Genomic DNA, 14747 nt, shown 5'->3' with positions numbered 1-14747 from the left:
TTAACTCTAGGAAATGTTTCTGCCCTTCTCTCCTTCAGTTTTAGGAAGACTGGCCATTTTGCTAATAAGATTTGTGTTCTTCTCTGTTTTGTTTTGCTACATAGGATGTGTACTTCTCCTCTCTAGCCCTAGATGACCGTCTCTCCTTCTACATCGTGCACCAGAATGTCCCCCTAGGGCAGGGATGCCAGATGGCCAACCTCTGTGACCTGGATATGCCTCTCACCTTTCCTGTTTTCTCTTCCTGGCAGTACTACTCTGCTCCCTGCACCTATGAGCTGGCCCTGAAGTACCTAAATATCGCTTTCACCATGGTGTTTTCCCTGGAATGTGTCCTGAAGATCATTGCATTTGGCTTCTTGGTATGTCGTGGGGTTTATCCTGCCCTCATGCTTGTTTTCCTTCTCTTTGGGTTCATTCCCAGCCTCTGTTGGAAGGGAGGGGTGGTCCCTGCTATTCCAGAAATGGTTCACACACCCACCCACCTAATTGTGAGTTTGTTTGGACTGCTCAATAAACGGCCATAGGGACAAGATGCTGTGTGAGGGTGTTAGGAGAAAAGGCAAAGGGAGCCAGAGCCCTCATATAGACCTCAGCTCTGTTCCTCTCAAATTCTATCAGTGATCAGGGGCCACGATCATTGGGTCTTTCTGGAACTTAGTAAGATTTACCTGTTGAGGAAGAGCCAAGCAAGGATTGGACTACTAAACCCGAGTGCTTATTTACTGATGGAAGGTTTAAATTCTTATAACTCATATGGGAAGATTATCTGTCCCTTTTAGCCTCCAACATAGAAAATAATATATTTTATTAATACCTAATTGTCCTCCTCCCTTTAGTTACATGAAGAGTAACTTTTGCCAACAAAAATAAATGTTTAGTACTAAAGCTTACAAAGACTAATGACCTTTAAAGTGTCTGTATGTGTGAGAGAGAGAGAGGTGGGCGTTCTGGAATAGGTTTGGGGAGCATTGGGATGAGTTTTTCTGGCCTGAGTCTTCCTTTTACTTTTTTCAACTGCTAATTATAGTTTTGGCAGATTCTCACATCTGCCATCAAGTGTGTTAAGCAAACCTAGCCCTTTGCTTCAGTGTCCTATAAACAAAACAGTTCTCTCTGCCACCCCACCCCCCACTCTTGGCTCAGCGTTTACAGTAAGATCAGTGGGATGCAGATAAACCCACCTGACAGCTGTTTCACACTTATTTTGTGTGTGAGCTACCATTTCAAATTATATGTGTATATGGTCTTCCCTGCAAGAAGAGAAACTTAGCTTATTATCTGAATGTGGGTTTGACTGCTGGCAACTTGAGCAGGGACTCCAACCTCAGCTTGGTGGTTGTGAGTGTTGGTGGTGGGGGTTGCTTCCGGCTTTCTAGTGGTTCTTTGCAAAGTTATTGATTTGATGGTGTAGGGAGGAGAGTTGAAGGGAACCCATGGCAGGTGGCTGTATTGTTGGTTGTTGGACTCCCTTTTGAGTCTTAGAGAAATCAAAAAGTAAACTACCAGCCACAAAGATGCCTTTATAATACAGTCTAGCCCTGGGCAGGGGGAGCAAGGGGCGGGGGAAGCTTATACAACAACAGGAAAAGTTTTCCTCTGCATCTTGATTACTTGCATGTTGGATTGATATTGTCTGTGCTTAAGTCCCCAATTATGTGTCAAATTATAGGGGCTACCGAATACCTACTTATAAGCTTAACTAGGTGATTCAGCCCCAAAGCCTGCCTCCTTCCCACCCTCACCCTCATATTTTCATTCAAGGTCTAGAAGTACTCTGAACACTATAAAAGGCACCACTAGCCCCAAATAAGTCTTTTCATTGATATGGTACTGTAGGTTTTTAGAATTCCCTAATATATACTGTTTTGTCAGATCTTCGCAATGACTCTGAAATAGGCATGGCAGAAACTATCCTTGTTGTTGTTGTTATTTTAAACGAGGAAGTTGAAGTTCAGAAAAATTATGTCGCTTTTTGAAGGTTACAGACTAAAAGGCAGTAGAATTGGATAGTGGAAGGGGACTAAAAAAGGAAGGAATAAGAAAGGGAAAAAGGGAGAGACTTAAAATACATTGGTTGTCTGGAAAAAGAAAAGTGAAAGTGTTAGTCACTCAGTCATGTTCAACTCTTTGTGACCCCACACCAAGCTCCTCTGTCCATGGGATTCTCCAAGCAAGAATACTAGAGTAGATAGCCATCCCCTTCTCCAGGGGATCTTCCCGACCCAGGGATTGAACTCAGGTCTCCCGCATTGCAAGCAGATTCTTTACCATCTGAGCCACCGGGGGAAAAAGCTTTACATATTATTCATTTTACCTTCATAAGAACTCTGTTAGATTGGGCATTATGGTTTTCTTCTTATATGGATGAGCTAGGGCTCAACAAGATTCAGTCCTTCACATAAGTTTACTAAAAGGCAGAGCCTGTGTTCAGATCCTGGTCTATCTGGCTTCGGAAGCCCACACTTTGTCCACCATAATCTCCTAGTCTATACTATACTCCTCTGGGCTTTACCATGCTGTACTGTAAAGCCTTCTCTACTGAAATCCAGGGCTTCTATCCCCTGAGACCTAGATTTGTATTCTAGCTCATATATGGGGACTATCTAAGAATGCAACGCAGGAGACCCATGTTCAATCCCTGGGTCGGGAAGATCCCCTGGAAAAGGAAATGGCAACCCACTCCACTATTCTTACCTGGAGAATTCCATGGCCAGAGGAGCCTGGTAGGCTACAGTCCTTGGGGTTGCAAAGAATCAGACATGACTAAGTGACTATTGCTCACTCACATCTAAGAATTAGGAAGCTCACACTATGTTGGGAATAGGAGAGCCCTGAGATGTGACGAACTCAGAGACTCAACTTGGCCCCAGTCCTGAAGGAGTAGGCACCCTTAACAGCAGTGAGTTTGTGAAGCTGGATGCCTGGTTTATCTACATGCCTGGCAGGTGCCTGTGACTTTTGAATCAGACAGACCTTTCCAAGCCTCAGTTTTCATGTGCATTAAGGGAGGATAACAAGAACTGCCATGTACAGCCATAGAGACTGTATGTGTGTCCAGTTAGGGAATATACCTAAGACGTCTGGTCCTGAGTAGGTGCTCATAAATGTACCTTCTCTCTCCCCACACCATTTCTCTCTATCACATCTCCCTCCCCCCTCTTCATGCCAGCCACTCAGTAATTTGTGAAGTATTTATCACTACCTACTTAGAGCATCCATGGGAGGAATAAATGAACTGAAACAATGCTGAGGAAGGGTCTGGCACAGAATCTGGCATGTATAGTAAGGATTCGTGGGAGAGGGTATAGTTGCACAGTGCTCCAAGGGTCACTTACAGGAGCTGCCACCCACAGGCAAGTGGGTAATGGTTTGGAGACCCAGGTATTCTGTTTCTTTTAAGGAATATAGTCCAAGGTCTGTGTTCACCTGAGCCCTGGAGATGAGAGTGGAGCCCACTTTTCTCTAACGTTCCAGAGCTGAACGTTTCCTGGTTGGTGCATTTTCCAGGTCCTTTACTCCTTCGTCTCCTTTAGCCTTCTCATCTCATTACTGCTTCCTTATATTTTATTTAGTCACACCTCCTCGAAAGGTGTAACAGAGCCGAGAAAGATGGGAAAGATGAATTCGTTCATCCTATTGCCAATCAGAAGTTGGTTTGAAAAGGTTCAGTGAAGTTAGGAAGAGATTTTTGGCACATCTTTGATATTTAGGCACTTAGGACATCTCTGTGACTTTTATTGTTAATTGAAAGTCAGAATGGTGTATTTATAGGTCCCATGATACTATTTAAATAATTTAAAAGTTGTAGTTATAGAAAACCTTAGACTAATACTATAAATCATTTTATTGTCTTGTAGGTGACAATGATGATCTTTCTTTTCTTGGAGGTCAACATGTTCTAGGCTACAAATCACTTTCTTGCATATTTTTATACCGTATTACATTAAAAAAGCTTATGTGTTTTTTATATAGCTTTTCAGTGACAGCTTCAAAAACAAGGTCTCCAAATAGTATGAAACTGCTTCCCAAATGAAAAATTCTCAAATTAGTGAAAGAGAAACCTCATTTTTGGTTAGAAATAGGAAACTAAAGCCAATTAAAATGAACTTGTCTTGGAATTGAAAAGTTTTAATTTCAAGTGAAAGAGTTATGTCATGAAAGATATTTTCTTCATTTTTCCCCTTTGTTTTCTTTTCCTTTTTTTCCCCCTGATGCTCATGGCTAAATTCACTTGGAAGAACTATTTCCGAGACACCTGGAATATCTTTGACTTCATCACCGTGATTGGCAGTATCACAGAAATTATTCTCACGGACAGCAAGGTAAATAGCTCTTTGATCTTTCTCTTTAAGCTCAGCCCTGGAGTAGCATTAAAACAATCCTCGGCACATTCAGTCCATTTTTAACTCCTCAAACCCAATGTGCAGCCCCCTATTCACTTCCTCAGTCCTGAGCTTTCCCAAGAAAATGGGAACATTGGATGGCGCTGGATCTCATGGAAAGTTTGGTCCCATTTGCATGACTCAAATAGGTGAGTGGGAGAGAGGGCCCAGGAGAGGCCATGTCACAGTGTTCTGCTGGATTCTTCAGGAGATACCAAGAATCTAGGCACAGGATCTTTGCCCTCAAAGTTCTTAGACCTGAAGTGGTTCCCTGAGATGGTTCATCCCAAACAAAATTTGGAGAGCTCATCACAAAACCATCATGTTCTAGAGGGATTATGAGGTCTGCTCTCTGACACCCACGTGCAGAGTTAGGACCACTCAGAGAAGACTGGGGAGGCCAGTTTTGTCAACTGTGTTCAGGGAACCCATCTGGGGAACTTCTGTACCTTCCTGCCTGGGAATAGAGGGTGGGCCTGGGGAGGCACAGAGAGATGGTCCTCTCTGGCTCGCCAGCTGGAGACAGGGTTAAAAATGAAAGACACCATTCGTGTTCCATTTTACGATCTAAATAAGGGATAAATGCACAAATGCCAGTGCTTAACTTTTCTAAATGACCTGAATGTCACTAATGATATGTTTCCTTCTGGTCCACCAGCTGGTGAACACTAGTGGCTTCAACATGAGCTTTCTGAAGCTCTTCCGAGCGGCCCGCCTCATCAAGCTGCTGCGTCAGGGCTACACCATCCGCATTTTACTGTGGACCTTCGTGCAGTCCTTTAAGGTAAAAGGCCTTACCAGCTCCTCCCCTCTGAGGGTTGAGGGGCCCCTGTCACGTCAGAAGAACACCGGGCAACACAGCATTATTCCGCAGGTCCCCTCGTCTCTGGGAATGAGTATTTGTCAGAAGCATCAGATAAACACAGCAGTCCTCAGCTACAATACAACTCGGCCAGGAGGTGGTTAGCTTATGACTGATTGTTTAGGATCTCATTCTAGAAAGCATCCCAGCTTTGAAACTCAGTTATCGTCTCTGTTCACTGAGGCAGGAGGCTTGTCTTATGAGGTGTGTTCCCTCCCAAGTATTCCAGAATGCCCGGAGCAATCCTGTCCATGGACAGAACCAGCCACCTGTAGTCACATATCCTCTGCATTTTCAGAGGTTCGTCCATGGCTTTATTTCACCCAACAGTTTTTCAAAGGACTCCTTGAGTTGTGTTTTATAACAAGATGATTCATACCATTCCCACACATGTCATCATTAGTATGTAATTCCTGAACCACTGAATATATGGCATGCTAATGCCCACCTCTGCATCCTGCAAATGAATAGGACATCTGGGCAAGGTTAATATGGTGAGCATCTTTTGAGTGATCTCATGGGGTTGTACAGAGGTGTATGTGTAATAAACCAGTTAAAAACTGAAACCTGAGACCCATGTAAATGGCAGAGACTTTCATTAAGAGAAATTTTCCATGTTTAAATACTTGCATTCTGTAGCAAATACCATAATTAGTTTTTGAAGTTTGGAGAGCATCGATGCTCTTCAAATACTTATTCTTTTCTTCACAAAATAGAGTTTTTCAATAAGTGTATTTTTTAAATCTGATGAAATTGATTCAAAGATGAAAAATCATGAATTCAATAATTGCCTTCTTTATTTGAATTATTTGTACATTTTAACTTTATTATTTGATGTCTGGCTGTGCTGGGTCTTGGTTGCTGCATGCAGGCTTTCTCTCATTGTGGAGAGAAGGGGCTACTCTTCATTGCGGTGCTGGGGCTTCTCATTGCAGCGGCTTCTCTTGTTGCCGAGCACAGGCTCTAGACACATGGGCTTCAGTAGTTGCTACTCTGAGGCTCTGGAGCTCAGGCTTAGTAATTCTGGTGCATGGGCTTAGTTGCTCCAAGGCATGTGGAATCTTCCTGGACCAGGGCTTGAACCCATGTCCCCTGTGTTAATAAGTGGATTCTTAACCACCGGACCACCAGGGAGTCCAATTATTTGTATATTTTAATTCCAAATTGAACTGAAGAGATATTGTCAGTGAATTCATGGTTTCTCATCATTTGAAACGGACTTCACCCCACACCATAATGACTGAATTACTTCTCCATCAAGTTCCTGCACATGTGAAATGTGAGACCAGTTGTAAGGATGTTCAGGTTCCCATGAGCAGCCTTGACATCTTTATTGTGTTCATCATAATTGTTTGGTGTGATAATTCCCACAGAGGCCTCACCTCAATGAAAACTGTTTCTCCAAAACTGAATGACAGAGGAGAAATCAAAACCCTTAGCAAGAACTTAACCATTTGAGTCTTAAGTGGAGCTGGATTTAGAGTTTGAAACACAAGATGCTCTTAAAACCTCTTTGTAGAGGCCTGCCCAACAAGTTACAGTTGTTAGTCTCTTAAGAAATATGTGTCAGCCTGTCATATTCTCATGATCACCAATTCTCTGTGAAAGTATATACTATTGAGGGCGAAGAAAAGCATATCAAAAACTGATGGCCAAATGGTTGGCTTATTCCAGTGAATAGAGAAAAGTGGAGACAGTTGTATCTGTCTCCAGGTGACACCGTGATGGATGGGTGTTTCCTTTTTGGAGCCACTCTGGAACACAGTGTAGAAGTTCTTTTGTTGAAGTTGGTTTAACAAAGGCTGCCTCTGCACACACACAACGGAGAGTCACAGAGTGTAGACAGCATCGCCCCCATCTCTGCCTCCCCCTCCCTCACCCTGAGCATCACCTCATTTTCCACCACTGACTCCTACTCAGTGCTTCTCTCTTCCTTATTTTTTTTCCTTTCATAATTTAACGATGACACTCGGCTGTCTTCCAGTTTGCATATTTTCTGACCGGAAGTATGTTGTTATTCTTTGTTCTATGAATGTGTTGTGTCTTTTCTTTCTCCAGGTGTTTTACAATCCTTTTTGAAAAAAATTTTTTGGCTGTGCCACTGCACATGTGGGATCTTAGTTCTCTGATCAGGGATCAAACCCACGCCCCTGCATTGGGAGCATGGAGTCTTAACCATTGGATCACCAAGGAAGCCCCTCTTTTCCTTATTTTGTGTTGGAATGTATGCCATGACAAGAAGAGAGATCAGGATGGGAGAGATGTTCCAGGGACTAGAGATGATGGAATGGGGAAGGCAGAATAAAGGCAGGAAGCACAACATAGAAGGCGATGGGAAGAGGCCAGAAACCTGCCTACCTGCTCGCTCCTTTCAGCAGAGGATGTCTTCACATGCCCCTGTGGGATGAGCCACTCCTCACAGACCTTGCGAATCAGTACTCCATTGGAGAAGGGGTTCTCCCACCAACTCTCAATTTCATTTTCATGTTTATTTTTTATTCAAAGCGTAAAACGTCTCCCAGGACTCTTTGTTTAGTTAGCACTGTTGAGAAGCTCTGCCTGGCTCGTGTAGCCTGAAAGCCTTCAATTGCCCTCCTGGGAGTCGTGCTGTACACACTTCAGAGAGTGAAGACTCGGAGTTGTACGAACTGCCAGGGAGGCTTCCTGGGGGGTGAAAACAAGGGGCTTCCATTATCAGCACCAAGATCCCCTAGAATTGTAGTGCCCACCCTGACCCCCAAACCAAACTGCCCTATGTCTTCATCCTCCCCCAGCCACCAGGGGCAGCTCCCTGCCTTCTTTTTCCTCCACTCACCCCTTCACCTCCACCTTTAAAGTGTTGTCATCCCTGAGGGGCAGGTAGCTTGCACGGGATGGAATTTTGTGCCACGTGGCTTCCCAGCAGGGTTTTGTGGTCACTCACACTTTGAAAGGCTTTTGGGAATTTTGCACTAAACAGACTGAAAGGTCAGCAGGCTTAAACATTGGAAAAAGATGTTTCATAGAGCTTGAAGGCGCCTTCTAGGAACTGACCAATGACTGAGACCCAGCCAATTCATTCTGCTTCCAGATGCTCCATTAGGAGCCTTGTGTTGAGTGAAGGAGTAGGAAGGATAATTTGGGGATTTGGGAGTCAAAGCTGGATGCTTGCTGTATAATTGGCATCATAATTGCCCAGGTTATTAGTATTCTGCATACAGAGTGGGATGAAGCCCAGACCCAGGAATTTTTCCCAGCTCTCCCTCAGAGACCCAGCCACACACTTTTCTGGGTCTGAGAATATTCTTGGTGGGGAAGGAAATTACGAACCTCTCTGGGGCCAACAGCTTGCATACCTATCAGACGATGTGGACATCTGCAAAAGCATGGAACTCCAAAATAGAACATCCCAGGGGAACAGAGAGCCGCTGCCCTGTGTTTAAGTCAGCCTCAGGGCAAGAGTTCCTGCACTGCCTGGGGTGCAGTTTGTTGACCCTGGAGCTGCCTGCCTTTAAATTCATGGTCATGTCTCTGCTTCCTTCCAGGCCCTTCCCTATGTCTGCCTTCTGATCGCCATGCTTTTCTTCATCTATGCCATCATTGGGATGCAGGTGAGTGGGTGCCTTGGGAGCCTGATGGGGGACAGCTGTTGCCAATGTTGTCTCTGACTTTCCAGCCTGAGCCTGCAGGATTGAAGGTGCTTTAAAGAACCCCTTCTAACCCAGAGGTTGAAGTGTTAGTAGCTCAGTCATGTCCGACTCTTGCAACTCCATGAACTGTAGCTATCCAGGTTGCTCCATGGGATTCTCCAGGCAAGAATACTGGAGTAGGTTGCCATTTCTTTCTCCAGGGGATCTTCTCGACCCAGGGATTGAACCTGGATCTCCTTCATTGCAGGCACTTTCTTTACCACTAAGCCACCAGGGAAGCCTCTTACCCAGAGGCTCACTCTAATGTCTTGTTGCAGTATGACCTTGGGAATTCCCACGTGCAGTTCCCCACTCAGGTTGCCCAGGTAGTCAGAGTGGTCTGATACAGGGGCTTTGTCTGTGGTTGTCAGGTCCTGGTGCTTCCTCACAAGCAGCTGGACTCCACTAAAGATAATGCCATTATTCTTGGCCAGAGGGCGCCCCCTGAAACTAAGGAGAGGGTGAGGCTCCTGATGGTCCATATCTCAGGAGCCTCCCATATTTGAGCCAGACCTAGAAGAAGATCAGGTGGTTGCTCTCCTATAGACACAGACACAAAATGTATGTGAGTTACACCCCAAACAGCTGAGATTGGGAACAACTCAGAATCCCTGGCAGTGTGCCCAATCCTTGGGAAACCCACGGGCCACATTCCAGCTGATGCCTCTCAAAGGACCATGCAGCTTGCTGGATGGTTCTCCTGGATTAGTGCATTCTTTCCAGTTTCGAGACTGAGACGTGGATGAGGTTCCCACCCTGGGTACTCATGCAGGTAACCAGAGGCCCCCTGAGCAGAAGCGCCCAAAAGATCTTTCGAAAGGCAGTGGTCATTTGGAGTGGGTGAACGCCCTGCAGCACATCCCAGCACCTGTCTGGTTGGGTACACAGGCTCTGCTGGGCTCCAAGAGGCTGACTTTCTGTCTCGGAGATATTGAGGCTACACCCCGGTGTAAGACCTCAGCCACGTGGCTGTCTCCTGCAGTCAGGCAGTCTGGCTGCCTTTGGATGGCCAGCTGCCTTCTCAGTGGTGGCTGCCACCTGGAGCCACTGCTCACATCTCCAGACTTGCCGTGTCGGCAGCCCTTTCTAGAGCTTATCTGAAATGTCATCTTTTTGCTCCTCTCTCTTGCCTGCACTTCCTAATTTTGTTCATCTTCTAATCCCATTACTGGAGAGTTTTGTTCTCCAAAAATACAATAGAATGTCAGGTGTCAGAAAATGTGAGACTTGGTTGAAAAGTAATGAGTTCTCCTTCACGGAGGATATTTCGGTAGAGCTTTAATGATGATGTCAGGGGTGTGTTGCAAGCTGAATCCCAGCTGAAGTTGAAGCTTGTCTTGCTGGCTTCTATTAAGTCCTTTCTAACTCTGAAGCATTTGATTCTAGAATTTAAATGTTCTTGAATAGCCAAATGAAACTTGATTAAATTAGTTTTTTTTTTTTTGTCCACACTTAATGGAGAAGATCCCCTGGAGAAGGGAATGGTAACCCACTCTGATATTCCTCCCTGGAGGATTCCATGGATACAGGAGCCTGGAGGCCCCCAGTCCATGGGGTTGCAAAGAGTTGCACAAGACTGAGCAACTAACACTTTCAAAATAGTTCTTATCCCTTTTCATCTTCAAGCAAAATAAACTAGAATAACACCATCTCTAATACCTGTTAGTGATACTACTGATAATGATGAATACCATTTACTATCACTTGAATTCCTAAGTGTTTTAGACACTGTGCTAAATGTATGCTCTTACCTACTCCTGCCTCTCCCTTCCTCTCTTTCTTCCTCTCTCTCTCCCCCTTCTAAAATGTATATATTATTCACACACACACACACATACACAGATAAATACAGGACACACAAGATACATAACTTAATGTATTCAGAAATGATGTGAAAATGTTTAGAGGTGGGTTTCATTGTCTCCATTGTTGCTTAGCATGGTTAAGTAACTTGTAACACACTCCAGATCTTAGATAGTAAGTGGGAGAGCTGAGTTTAAATCTCAGCTCTGTCTGCTCCACAGCCCATGTCTGAACCTTCTCTGTGCTGTCTCTCCTCCCACCAACAAGGAAACACAGTATTTCTTTGACTCTTCAGGGGTAGGTGGAAAGTTCTTCAATTGTGACATTGTGATATTTACAGTAGCCATAATGTGTAATAATTTATTGTCCATAGACTGATTTCCAAAAACTAAGAGCACTGTTCCCATTCTCTCGAGGCAGGAATGGCATCCCCATTTTGACGTACCTTTCGCTGGCTGTCTTCATCTTGGCCCTTGACAGAGACCCCACACCATGACTAAAGAAGACACCTGAAAAAAAAAAAAAGCAGACACCTAGCTTGTTACTAGAAGGTTGTTTCTGGTATAGCCATAACAAAGCAGGGGGATCCATACCGACAGAAAAGCAGAAGGAGAGTAGAGAAGCATTGGAAAGACAGAGATAACAACAGGATGTATCTTTGAGAAATATTGTTATTCTGAGTTCTCAAGGGCTTCTTGGAAGTAGAGAGCTTTGCAGACAAATCTGAGGGTTTAAAGGAGGAGTAAGTTGCTGGGTTTGGGAAAGAACCCTGGGGCTGCTAGTAGTTAGGAGGTGTGGCTTTTAGACCTCAGCTCCACCACTCACCAGCTGTGCAAACTTAGTTGGATCACTGAACCTCTCTTGGCCTTCATATCAAGATAGATAGCTTTATGGATCCCTTCTCGTTCTAAAACTCTGTATGTATGTGCTCAGTTGCTCAGTCATGGTTGACTCTTTGCGACCCCATGGACTGTAGCCCATCAAGCTCCTCCGTTTATGGAATCTTCCAGGCGAGAATACTGGGGCAAGTTTCCATTCCCTGCTCCAGGGGATCTTCCTGATCCAGGGATCGAAACCTTGTCTCCTGTATCTCCTGCGTTGGCAGGTGGATTCTTTACCGCTGTGCCACCTGGGAAACGCCAATCCCAAGTGAAAACAAGAGTTAAGCCTATAATTTCATTAAGTGTTCAGATGAGTCTCAGCAAACCTTCTTTCTCTTCCATAGCCTTTCCTTTTGATGTAGGAGATTTGGGTTAATGACAAGGACTAAGTGAAAAGCTTTAAGAAAGGTAAAAAAATTTAAAGGCCGCCTTTGTAATAAATATGCACTTTCGGCTTAACAATAGCTCCTTGACTATTACACACATAACTTTTATAAAATAACAGTGTACCCTCTGGCCAGTTCATGATTGGTAAGGTGTTTGAGAAAATCATAAAGAGGACAACTAATGAAGTCTTCAGGAGGGTCATAGGGAGAAAAAACACCAAGTTGTGTGTGTGAGAATCAGGGACAAGTCGTGGATTTTGAATTAAGAGGATGAAAAGAAAGACAGGAGACAGGAACATGGGCAGGGATATGTGACCGTTTCCTCCTGGGGCGTCCAGAACTAGGTTTGATTGTTTGGCTGGGGTTTTTTTTTTTTCAGTGCTACTATTTGTCTGATTGGGGGCCCTCAGCCTTCTTATCTCCCTTCTTCCCTCCTTCTCCAATGCCACCTAGCTTGCCACCTCCATTCTCCCTGAGAGAGAAGTAGTATTTAGGTTTTGAAAATCAGCATTGAGAGCAAATTCCCCAAGCAGGTGTCAGTGGGAGTTATTTGAGCAAAATAGCAGAGACTGTTCCTCAATTGCACATTCCAGAGGAAAGTGTGTTCCATTTAGCACATATTAGATAAACTGAAGCATGTTAAATACAGGCTGAAAATTATCTCAAAAGGCTGGAAAAGTGACCTGTAAGCCTTCAGTTGCACAAACATTGCCTTGTGAGAGTAGATCCTGAGATCTGAATCATGGCTGGGGAGGACAGTACATGTGTAAGGAAACCCTTCCCGTCTAGAGAGGGCTTCCCTGATAGCTCAGTTGGTAAAGAATCCACCTGCAGTGCAGGAGATCCCAGTTAGATTCCTGGATCAGGAAGATCCTCTCGAGAAGGCATAGGCTACACACTCCAGTATTCTTGGGCTTCCCTTGTGGCTCAGCTGGTAAAGAATCTGCCTGCAATATGGGAGACCTGGGTTTGATCCTTGGGTTGGAAAGATCCCCTGGAGAAGGGAAGGGCTACCCGTTCCAGTATTCTGGCCTGGAGAATTCCATGGAGTGTATAATCCATGGGGTCGCAAAGAGTCAGACACGACTGAGCGACTTTCACATTACTTCACTTCCCATCTAAAGAGATGTGGGATACACCTTGGCTTCAGGCAGCATTGTGTCTAGGAGTTCATCCTTATTCTCTGTGGCCAGAGGTCTTGTGTGTGCCTCTTATTTCCATATGAATTTGCCCAGTAACCGCATTCTAAGCCCAATGAGCAACAGCAGGTTAGAAAACTCACTCTGTAGCCAGATCTGCCCAAACCTGTTTTCTTTTTCCTTTTCCAAGTATCCAGTTTTCCAGACTTTCTTCATCCGATGGGCCTGGGTTATAGATGTATCAAACTTCCGAAGTGTGACTCTTTGGATGGGAGCACATCCCAGGAAGATAGGGATGCCCCTCTCTGACTTACACTACTTGCAAATTTCAGGGCAGCATCTGCCTATTTCTTTTTTATAAAGAATAAATCACATCTTCTGCAAATACATATGTTCTCATCATTACCAGCTGAGACAGGAAGAGAGGCGGGTAATGTGTTCCCTGCATGCCTATCATGGGGTAATCTTGTTGACAGACGGCTTGAATGCTGTGGTGAATAGGTATCATAGAAATTAAAAGACCAAATTGGGTGTGGGAGGAACTACATCTAAGCAGAATGACTTCCAGAGATCTTGCCTTCTATGGTCCTTGCAAGCATTCTTCCTCTTTGCTTCCCTGGAGAATATAACTCTTCCCACATATCAGGCCAAGAACGTGGGGTCTGCCAGCCTTCCTGGGTTTTGAGTTGTCTGCTTCAGGGTTAGGCCGTCAGGAGGAGCCATGTAGGTGAACCTACTGCCCCAGCCAGTATGTGCTCGGTTGTGTCAGACTCTTTGCGACCCCATGGACTGTAGCCTGCCAGGTCCTCTGTCCATGGGGTTTCTCAGGCAAGAATATTGGAGTGGGTTTGCCATTTCTTCCTGCACAGGATCTTCCCGACCCAGGGATCGAACCTGTGTCTCTTGCATCTGCTGCATTGGCAGACGGGTTCTTTACCATGGTGCCACTGACCCTGCAGGTCCCACTGCTTACTGATGCTCAGGGCTTTCTGCTGTTTTTCTCATCCAGGTCTTTGGAAACATAAAGTTAGATGAGGAGAGTCACATCAACCGGCACAACAACTTCCGGAGTTTCTTTGGGTCCCTCATGCTGCTCTTCAGGTACCTGGATCTGTCCCTGCGGTGGCTGGAGCACTCCTGAGAGAGGGAGACAGTCACCTGCCTTTTCCACCTGTTCCCCTTTGTCTGCCTTCTCTGCTCCTGTGAGGATAGATGGGGGTGGGATGGTGGCAGGGCCTCCAGAAAACTGCCCCGCTGACTTCAGGAAGTTTCCTCCGCCTCTTTGACTCAGTAGTCAGTTTGCAAATGGCAACTTCAGCACCTCCTCTAGGGCTCAAAGAGGGGGAAGCTGAGGACAGAGTCCATTAGAAGGCTGAAACCATAGATGGCCAGGTTTACATGGAGTCTTAGAGTCCCACCGCCCTCTCTACCACCGTTAACAGAAGACAGAGAAGCAGTGTGTGAAGTTGCAGAGCCCAATGAGCCCTCCCTGGCACTCTCCATCACAGGATGGAGAGCATAGACAGAGGCTAACTAGGCACAAAAGGAGCCTAGGGAAGGAAGAAGGGATGCAGAAACCAGGAAGATGGCCAAGGAGAGGATGGGCTGTGCAGACCTGCTACT

At 45.2% G+C, this 14747-nt stretch overlaps 1 protein-coding gene across 1 annotated transcript in view; it reads left to right on the top strand.

The window, feature by feature from the left end:
* The window catches only part of CACNA1E (calcium voltage-gated channel subunit alpha1 E), a 659107-nt gene that overhangs the window by 614466 nt on the left and 29894 nt on the right, over positions 1-14747 (top strand). Inside the window, exons 38-42 of the mRNA XM_081485817.1 lie at positions 252-362; positions 4242-4325; positions 5044-5169; positions 8772-8837; positions 14134-14225. Coding sequence (XP_081341943.1) covers positions 252-362; positions 4242-4325; positions 5044-5169; positions 8772-8837; positions 14134-14225 — 479 coding nt within the window. The remainder of the gene's footprint in view (positions 1-251; positions 363-4241; positions 4326-5043; positions 5170-8771; positions 8838-14133; positions 14226-14747) is intronic.

Source organism: Giraffa tippelskirchi, chromosome 5 (genome assembly GCF_054371585.1).
Source record: "Giraffa tippelskirchi isolate mGirTip1 chromosome 5, T2T-mGirTip1v1.2.pri, whole genome shotgun sequence".
NCBI lineage: Eukaryota > Metazoa > Chordata > Mammalia > Artiodactyla > Giraffidae > Giraffa > Giraffa tippelskirchi.
This window is presented reverse-complemented; position numbering and strand designations above follow the sequence as displayed.